The sequence below is a fragment of the Rhincodon typus genome, chromosome 3, assembly GCF_021869965.1.
Source record: "Rhincodon typus isolate 14 chromosome 3, sRhiTyp1.1, whole genome shotgun sequence".
In the NCBI taxonomy this organism is placed as follows: domain Eukaryota; kingdom Metazoa; phylum Chordata; class Chondrichthyes; order Orectolobiformes; family Rhincodontidae; genus Rhincodon; species Rhincodon typus.
The window spans coordinates 95,715,589-95,726,011 of record NC_063334.1 but is presented as its reverse complement, the minus strand read 5'-3'; the positions used below and the strand labels follow the sequence as shown (position 1 = coordinate 95,726,011).

Here is a 10,423-nt window from a genome sequence, read left to right as displayed (position 1 = left end):
TAGCTGCCTCAACAGCATAAAATCAACATTATTATAGCTCAGTTCTGACTTTTCTTTCACTCAACCAAAGGAGTTCACATAGCTTCAGAATTCATGGAAATGAAGTGGTGCACATCCGGCATTAGGATCTGTATTTTCTAGAATGTATAGCCGAGTTACTTGTGAAATGAAAAGTTCCATAATAAGATTATAGCTGATGAGGATAGTATCCACTATTCCATATTATATGCTATAATGGCTCATTTCTGTTTGTATGCTTACAGTTAGCAATATCATAATCCACTCAATAATATGGAACGGAAAGCTGGATGGGGATTAAGTTGGGATTAAGTTGAACATTAATCATGATCATGTTTCAGTCATGTAGCTTGACAAACTCAGCAGAGTTAACGTTCTACAGTATCCTCACTCACTACCGGGAAGATTTCATCATATGAAGGTGGCGGAATGCTATCAGGCACTTCATCAACAGTTAACATGGCTTCTGATTCATCTTGGCTTTCCTCAGACCTGTGGAGATATTTTACCAATATTGCATGAATTAGCATAAAAATACTCAAATAATTATAAGGTTTCAATTTATACTAATTTCTCAGTAAAGATTCAACTGAATTATGAACCTTAGACATTGAAAAATTATTGCAGTCAGAAGCACAACAATGATGAATAATAGCATAGATTCTGAGTTTTTGTTCATGATAAATCAGAGAATATTCTAATTTATAAAACTATGATTTTTGGTCTGCATCAGGACCATTGAATTACTGCGAATAAATTATATTCCATTTTTGTTAAACTGTAAGCTGGTACTTTGGAGGATTGTAATTCATGGAGTTTGTTTTGGCTAGGGAGAGGGGTTAGGGGAATCGGAATACGATGCCAATAAAATCCAGTCCCAAGATTTTGTCCTATATTTTATGAGAACTGTAACTGAGTGGCCTTCATGTATGAAATAGATGAATTATTTTTATAAGGCACCCCTCACATCCAACATAGAATCACACCTACTCCTGCTTCTTGAAGACATGTATCCTGCTAGCTCCATTGCTCTAGTACCCTGTGGTATTCACCTTCCATCAACTGGCAGGCTCCTTGATCTGTCTCCATTGGGCATATTAGTGGATTCTTGGCAGTTACTAAGGAAAATGCTGGTCTGGGAAAAACTTCTCTGCATGCTGCAACCATTCTGATGCATGTTACTGTTTTGTTGTGTGGATGATTTCTAACTCTAATTAGTGTCCAAAGAACTGTTTCTTCAGCCCAAGGTTCTTTCTGTATGAACACTTTACTTACAGCTTAGTACATAAGTACACTCTCTCTAGACTCTCATTCAGTTTCATCATTATACATTCTGCTGATGTCTCATTATGCTACATCTCTTCCCCACTGTCAAATCTATTCATCCCCCTTATGAATATCTTCCACCGCCCCACCCCCTCAAAGTCTCAGACTTCATAATGTTAGTCTTTATGGTTTTTTGACCAATCTCCCTGAAGTTATGGTCTTAATTCTGAGGTTTTGGATGCCCTGCACTCCTCATATTTTCATTTGGATGTTCCTCCACTGCTTGTTTGCAAAGCTTTCTTGTTCCATTTCAACCTCAGATAAGGAGACTTCTACTGTTTTCTTGTTCCATTATACGTTCAAAAATATGTTCTGATTTCACCTTATTATCCCTCAGTCAGTTTCCTTATATGATATTGGCTGCTGTATTTTTTTTCTATAATAATTCCTTAACACTGTGGACTTCTTATCCATACCCTATGCCTGGGTTGTCACTCTGGTGACTCTTGCAATCTGTACCTTTTCTAGGCTGGACATATCTTCGTTCTTCTTCACACTGCTTTAGTCTGTTGCAGTCATTCTCAGTGATGGTAGGCTATAGCTTCTGATACAATGATTGAAGTTATGTTCTCAGTCTCCTACCCATCAATGACTCTGATGGTGATATTTCATTTGTAGTGATGATGATCTGCAGCTAAATGGTGCAAGATTTAATCCTTGTTTATCTTCAATACTCTCTTGATGATTTAGACTACTCACTCAGTTTCAGCATTCATTTGGGGATGGTGGAGCAAACATGTGGAATTATAAAAATTAGATCCATGTGCAAATCACGTGGATGGTTCATTTACAAACTGCAGACTATTGTTTGAGACACTGGGCTAGATCTTATTTTGTTTTGGCTGAGTGTCAACTTCATCAAGGTTTTTGGTGGGTTTCTTACTGCAAGGTCCAGTGAATTTTCTGACCATGTCTTACTAAACTGGCCTCATCAACTACCTGCCTTTCCTCTCTCATCTGATTCTAGTCAGATTATACCAATCACCACTGCCAGGATATCCCAGAATGGACCAGTATTCCCGCTGCCATCAACATCTTTAAAAGGCTGCTGTGCAACTGCATTGCACCATCAGCCAGCCGCTGTTCCTGACATTTGCGCGGATGTGACAGATAAGGGAAAATTGGAATCCCGTTTTGCCTGCAGGAACCTGAAGGTCCTGGTTGACAGATGGTGTATCCTCTTCCCCTGGACCTCAAGAGGAGGCCACAATAGCGAACAATGCCAACCTGGTCTGAGGCTGCCACCTAGGTTAGTGCAATCTCAGCCATCTGGAGGAATGCCCAGCACCCTAGGAAGTAGGTCAATAACATTCTCCATTCTGCCAGTTTGAATGCCACCACCTTCTCTCTGATACCTCACACTCTATTTCTGCTACTGGAGCCACCTCACACCAAGACTCTTGCTCTATCACTCTCATCACAGCATGCAAAGTTCTCCCTCACTCCTGACACCACTAATCCTGTATGCCTAATACACTGCCTTCCCATCTGAGCAGCACATATCTCCAACGGCACTGAGAATAATAGCTGTGACACTCACTTCCATCCCCTGTAATATCTGACTGTCTCTCATTCAGGAGGGAAACAGCACACAACAGGGCAGAAACGTCAAGAGATGGCATTAGCTCCTTACCCTTTATGAGGAGAGGATCCAGACAGTGACCACCCTGAGTAACTGACCGACCGTGTCCAAGCCTCTGGTCTGATATTGGAGGCTGTCCCTGTCTTATTGTGCTAGTTCCCTGATCAAAGACTATCTCCCTTAACTTGATTGAGAACTGCTGACAAACATGACAAGTTTCTCAGTTTTGTATTCCTGCTAAATGGCATGTCAATGTCAGTGAACTGAGGGCCAAGGTGCAAAAGGCAAGACAAGGCAGGCAGGTCTGTTGTGAATATCCAGGTAGGTCCAAAGTGAGTGAGCACTGAGAACACAAATGAACAGCCAGCAGGAGCAACCTGGTCCAGTCCATGTTTTCTTGTTCAATTGTATCAATGTATTCTGGGTAAATGTCCCTGACCGCACAATGTCTTTGCTGCAGCATTACAAAAATAGTTACCTTTGCGCTCCCAAGGTGTGGAGTTTTATTGTAAGTGGATTGGCTGAAAAATGTTCACATGTCCACATTGTTACTAATTGTACTAGCCCATTTTTCCATCTCAGTATGTGATTTAAGGGCTTAGATGACTGGCCCACTCTTTCCATTTTCTGCACCTCAACAGTGTTGCCCCCAATACTGTTGAAGATGCATCAGCCACAGTGTGCTAAAATTTTGATGAGATCAGGAGTTGTTTGATTTTGTCAAGCACTATTTCCTGGTTAATATTCCAACATTATTTTGATCCAGGCATAACAGCTATCTTAAAGGTTCATTAACTTCAACTTTTGCTTGGCAAAACATTCCCATATGATTTACCATTCCAAGGAACCTTTGAAGCTTGACAATGTTCTTGGTTCTCTAATAACTTTGGTTTTGTGGAATCTACTGAGTCTTGTAGCCTAGATTAGGCACCCAAGAAATGTAATTCTTCATTTGCATATGCCCACTTCCAATTTTAAACCTGCATTCTGAAGCACCTCCAAGTCTTTGGTTAATTTCCTTTTTCATAACTTCATGGATTGTTACAATGTTCGTGTGACATTACCTTTTGAGACATTTCTGGTGTGGATGCTTTTCCAATAGTCCACAAACGGTGTAATAAATGTAGTCAGCTTTCTGGAGTCTTCATTCAAGGTAATTGACAGAATCCACTGTATGCATCCAGTTTGGTGAATAGAGTACTCTTAGCTAGATTCGCTAGATTTTCATTCACTGAAGCAGTTTGGTGAATTTCTCGTCCCAGTGTTTTACTCACATATGTTACATTCACATAAATTCTCATGGAACCATTAGGTTTTGAGACTGTAGCCATTCTTGAACACCAACTTGTCAGTACTATGCAGTAACTGGTGAAATTATTCCTTGTCTGAGCATGCAATGTGTTTTTTTTTTAAAATATAACCAAGTGTTAGGGTGTGGCCCTTCCCTCAGTGAACACAAATGGATTGATTTCGCATTATCCCACTTGGTGATTGGTGCACTTTTCTCCATTTTGATGGCCTATCCTTTGCATGGGTTTTCTCCTTTGGAACCTAAATGCTGAATCACTTCACGTAATTTCTTCCACGGTATATCATTTTCTCCTTGAATGAACACTGAATTCTACTATTTCAAGTTCAGTTTGCTCAGCAATCTGCACTTGTTTTTCTAGCATCAAATCCTCTCCATCTTGTAAAATATCTGATAAGGCCTCATCTGAAATTCTGACCATGATTTTGTTGCAAACTAATTCTAACTTCAGCCGTCATATGTGCAAAATTTGTCTAAGAACAAATATATGCTTTCCCCAGACCACTGTTTTCCCCTGATTAAATGTTGAATTGTGAAATTTCTCCTAACACTGAAGTATACATCAACCACCCTCAATAATTCCTCATACCAGACTGGAGTCACCTTTAAATTAGACCAGGTAAGGATAGAAGATTTCTTTTTACAAAGGACTGTAGTGAACCATTCGGGCTTTCCCAGCAATTTCATAAATACATCCACATATTTTTTACTGATGGCAGCTTGTTACTTCCAGTTTTCTCATTGTGAGCTTTGAACTCATGCTCTCATGATTATTAATCCAGGCCGTGGGTTCCTAATCCATGAACAGTTTGAGTCTCCCACAGAATTGTGATTAATATTACTAGAGACTAATTTTAAGATGATGATTTATATAAAATGTTCTTCTTTGAGAGTCCAGACATAATAGCTTTATTCTCAAGTTTAAGAACGTCACATTAGGGAACAGAGGAAATAAGTAATTTCCTTTGTCAGCAGATTAGGTTAGAGCCCGCCTTCAGTTTACTAAGTTCTTGCTCGGGTGAAATATCACAAACACAATCAAAAACTTTGAAATGGGCAAATAAAAACATTAATAGTTAATGTATTTACAATACATAAAAATCAATGAATAGATTTTAAGACATGTTTTCTTTTGATAGATTAACATTTGAATTTGTTTTGCTTAAAACTTATTTTCGACTTTAGAAATGTCTCACACCATGGTAGAAATGCTGGGTATTTTTTTTCCCTAAAAGCCTATTGATTGATTGGTCTGGGAATAAACTGTCAAATATTTATATTTAGGTAAAATGTTGTGATTATTAATCTCTATTTGCCTTCTTCAATATAATGTTAAATGCATGGATTTTCAATATTAACCTCAAAGGTGACCATCCTGGAGTGGCAGGACTGGCATCTGAAGAGAAACTGGATCGGTAAGGATAGTAGATTTTAGAAGGGAGAGGAATGAAATCATAGAAACCTATAAAATTCTAACAGAACTAGGCAGGGTAAACGTGGGTGGGATGTTCCTAATGAAACCAGGGGTCATAGCCTACAGACGTGGTGTAGGCCATTTAGAAGAATTTTTTAATCCAGAGAATGCAACCCCAAGTAATTCACCCAGCTTATGGAATTCTCTGCCACAAAATAATGGTCAAGGCCAAAACATTTAATGCTTTCCAGAAAAAGTTAGATATAGTCCTTAGGAATCAAGGGGTATGGGGAAAAGTCAGGAACAGGTTACTGAGTTGGATTATCAGCAATCATCATATTGTGTGGTGGATAATGTAGATAAATACACTTTTCATTCTTCCTTGTCTACCCAGCTCAATGTCTACAACGTCAGAAATCACACAACACCAGGTTATAGTCCAATGGATTTATTTGAAAACACAAGCTTTCGAAGCCTCACTCCTTCTTCATTAGTGAGAGAGGACACACAGTTTGTAAGTAAAAGGTCAAAGGGTCACACCCCTGATGAGGATATATTAAACAAACCTAAGATGCCGTTAAATCTTTAATCGGTTAGAAGGTTTTAATTGATTAATATGTACATGTAAATCCCCAAATTCCTTTCAAGTCACTGCTCTGAGAGGACCAAAGGTTTTATCAGTGTAAAGAAGAGGTGACATTTTAGGTCAGACAATGCATGTTCGGTGTGAGGCCTTGTTAAGAATCTGTTTGTGTTCTGGTTTGAAGTCAGACTGGTTTTATTTCCAAAGTAAGAATTTATAAAACGCCAAATTGACTGACTATCTATAAATTGTGTGCTTTTTGAACAAAATACAATGTATCTGCAAATACACATTCAGCCCATAGATTCATGTGTGTGTGTGTGTTTGTGTGTGTGAGAGAGAGAGAGTGTGTATCTGTGTGTGTGTGGGAGAGAATGTGTGTGTATGTATGCCTGTGTATGAGTGTGTGTGTGTGTGTGTGTGTGTGTGTGTGTGTGTGTGTGTGTGTACGTATGCCTGTGTGTGTGTGTGTGTGTGTGTGTGTGTGTGTGTGTGTATGTGTGTGTGTATGTATGCCTGTGTGTGAGTGTGTGTGTGAATATGTGGCACCTGCAGTACAACATGAACCCAAGATCCTGGTTGAGGCCGTCCTCATGGGCACAGAACTTGGCTATCAGCATCTGTTGGATGTCTCTATGTTGTTGTGTATCCTAAAGTGTAGCTTGGAGGACGTTTACCTGAAGATCTGAGGCTGAATGTCCTTGACCGCTGAAGTGTTGCCCCACTGGGAGGGAACGTTCCTGTCTGGTGATTGTTACACGGTGTCCATTCATCCGTTATCGTACATGCACACAAGCTCTCTCCCACACACACACACACATTCTCCCTCTCTCCCTCACACATACAGATGGACACACACACATACACACACACACACACGTGAATCTATGGAGTGAATTTGTATTTGTAGATACATTCTATTTGTTCAAAAAGCACACAATTTATAGATAGTCAGTCAATTTGGCGTTTTATAAATTCCTACTTTAGAAATAAAACCAGTCTGACTTCAAACCAGAACACAAACAGATTCTTAACAAGGCCTCACACCTAACATGCATTGTCTGACCTAAAACATCACCTCTTCTTTACACTGATAAAACGTTTTGGTCTTTCAGAGCAGTGACTTGAAAGGAATTCAGTGATTTACATATACATATTAATCAATTAAAACCTTCCAAGTGATTAAAGATTTAATAGCATCTTAGGTTTGTCTAATATCTCCTCATCAGGGGTGTGACCCTTTGATCTTTTACTTATAAATTCTTTGTCTGATACTACGTCTCTCACTAACACCTGAAGAAGGAGTGAGGCTCTGAAAGCATGTGTTTTCAAATAAACCTGTTGGACTATAAGCTGATGTTGAATGATTTCTGACCTTGTCCATCTCAGTCCAACGCCAGCACCTCTACGAGGTGTAATATCTACAGGCTAATTGGTACAAGAATTAGGTGGATAAATGCATTGGAATGTTTAATGTAATAAAAGCCTTTATAAATTCTCCACTGGTAACTTAGTAGAGGTCCTTAATAATATCTGTTACAGATCCAAAGATTTCTGGTGACACAATAAAAATAGAATTGCTTTTATTATATTTCTATAACCAAGGTTTTTGGACTGATGTAGCTTGTGCGGTATGTAAGTCTCAGAAAATAGTCCTGTGTTCAGAAATAAAGCACCACACATAACCAATTGACATAAAGCACTACATACTGTATATTAAAAAGGGATTCAACTAATCTAAGCTGTTTAAAAGGAGCTTGGAAACAATTTTTCTCTGTGTGCCACGTTGATTCTCCTGCGGCATGAGTTCATTAAATTTGTCTTCTATAGGGAGCTAAAACATAAGTAATGGTATATAGAACATACCTGATTATTTCGTTCTCTGGTCCTTGGTAAGGAGGGCAATTATCATCTCCTGCAAAAGCTGTGCTATCCAGAGGGTAGATGGTATAGTACTGTGGAGGGCATGGGGTTGTCCCTGTAGTGCCATCAGCTAGATTAGTGTTCTGAGCGTTGTTCAGCGATTGCAAGCGGGTTGTGTTCATGGTAATGCCATCTTGGGCAGGAGATGCATATGGAGGAGGAATATACTGTACAACAGTAGCTCCATGGAAAGTTATAGGTTGATTAATTCCTGTAAAAACAAATGATTGTCCACAGGGCGTTTGCTCAGTCTCCAATGCACTCTCATTAATTTGCTTGCAAGTTTTGCAAGTTAACATTCGGAACTTACAAACAGCAATCAGAACAAAAGTGACTCCCACAGAAAGTAGAATCGGTCCTAGTAACTGTGTCCATTCTAAATCACTGGTGCCATAGTATTTAATCCAGCCCATTATTGTGAAAGTTATGCCCACTAGAACCAAAAAGACACCTGAGAATAGCAATGTGGCCCCAGCCTTATCACCATCTGACACCTGGACTCCAGGGGTTCTAGGTTGACAGGGAGTCACGGAAAATACATTAACAGGGAAATCTTCCACATTGCTGCTCCGTTGCTCCATTTGCATTGCACAGTCAGTGCTGTATGATAGTCCCATGCAAGTAAAGGGGATTGCTATGTCTGTTGGAGTAGTATATAGTGTTTAAAGTTCAGTCTAGTTACAATAAAAGCACTTAGGTACAAGTTAATAATTGATGTCAGAATATTTAAAATTCTTGGAAGTTGCAGAACTGGATTGTGTTGTCTTTGCATTTTCTATTCTGATGACTAAAGCATGTAATGAGGCATTAAATCTAAAAGACCTACCTTGGCATAGCCTTTCACTTGGTATACCTGTTGGGAAAACTTCCTGATCACAACACACACAACAGCATTTATTTCCACAATAGATTCCCCTGAACTTTAAAGAATCCTATTTCAATCTTCTATTACTTTGCTGGTCTTATAGTCAAGTTACACATCAAAACTTTCATAGACACTTGGAACAGCAATTGGAGTCAGCTATTATCCTCCCACAGACATGACTGGTAAACATTTTTTCCTCAATAGTTACTTTAAGTTGACATTGATTGTGAAATAATGGCCACTATTAACTAATGCAGAAAGGGGTCCTGTGAGAATGTTATACATGTAACTGTCATCAGATCAGTAGTATCTTCCACATTTTTGCATGATTATTTACAGTCAATGATAAGTTTTCATCTAATGGAACGTAGCACTTAATAACATAAATTTTGTTAACAAGATTGTCTTACTATGTATTGGCAGTAATTGTAGGTAAATAGTTTATGAAATCAGATTAGCACAGAAACTTTGTTTTAACAAGCAAGAGCTTTTGATGATTTTGTTTGAGAAAATTATTTTAAACAAAGTGAACATCATGTTCATTGAAGTAAAATTATCAGCACCAGTGGTTTTTGAAATGCCTTGACTAACTAGTCAAGGAATTAACCACATTGATATTGAGAAATGTAAAAAAAATTAACATTAACTGCATTAATAGAAGTGGTTTAGAATGAGATTGTTGAAAAAAAAGGGATGAGATGGAGGTACACCATCAAAAACTGAACTGTCCCCTAATAAAAGAAAATGGACTGATTTTACTAGCTCCCTCAGTATTGCACTGCAGTGTCAATCTGAATTAGGTACCCAAGTGCTTGATCCTACAACCTTCTGACTCAGAGTCAAAAGCATGAGCAACTGATCCAATTTAACGCTATCGATCAGGAGCTACAAAAATATGGCAGGAGGACTGTCATGGGCATGTGTGTGAAAGGGAAGTATTTCTGTACATAATTAATTCTCAAATGATGTAAGAAAAAATAAAATCCATATGAATAAATAAAATAGGCAGTGACAAGTGCCCACCCCAGGGATTCATGCTGGAACCCAGACAGAGGTAAATTTGCAAAGCTTCACTTTTGACTTAGAGCTTTACAAGATAACAGCATGGATCACAGAATCAGCCTTAATTACTGTCTAAGCTCCCATTCAGTGAGGCTCCACACCAGGATGTCTATGAAAGGAAATGTGATTTGCAGTCAGGTGACAAATAGATTTAGGGGACTTATTAGATTGGCACTGTGGGATGTGGAATATGTAGTGCTGTATTTAAAAACCAAAAGAACTGCGGATGCTGTAAATCAGGAACAAAAACAAAGTTGCTGGAAAAGCTCAACAGGTCTGGCAGCATCTGTGGAGGAGAAAACAGAGTTAACGTTTCGGGTCCGGTGACCCTTCCTCAGAAC

At 38.8% G+C, this 10,423-nt stretch overlaps 1 protein-coding gene across 1 annotated transcript; it reads right to left on the bottom strand.

Moving 5' to 3' along the window:
• Nucleotides 1-320: 320 nt before the first annotated feature.
• On the bottom strand, nucleotides 321-8,742 carry tmem174 (transmembrane protein 174). The gene is made up of 2 exons (XM_020522669.2): nucleotides 8,099-8,742; nucleotides 321-510 (listed from the first exon to the last, which is right to left on the bottom strand). Exons 1-2 carry the CDS (start codon nucleotides 8,740-8,742, stop codon nucleotides 387-389), a joined length of 768 nt encoding a protein of 255 aa, XP_020378258.2. The 3' UTR covers nucleotides 321-386.
• Between the last annotated feature and the right edge of the window lie 1,681 nt (nucleotides 8,743-10,423).

Excerpts from the sequence above, each read along its gene's own strand:
- tmem174 (XM_020522669.2), bottom strand. The coding sequence starts at position 8,742 with ATGCAAATGGAGCAACGGAGCAGCAATGTGGAAGATTTCCCTGTTAAT. Across the intron at positions 511-8,098 it reads CCAGAGAACGAAATAATCAG|GTCTGAGGAAAGCCAAGATG; the intron begins GTATGTTCTATA and ends ATATCTCCACAG.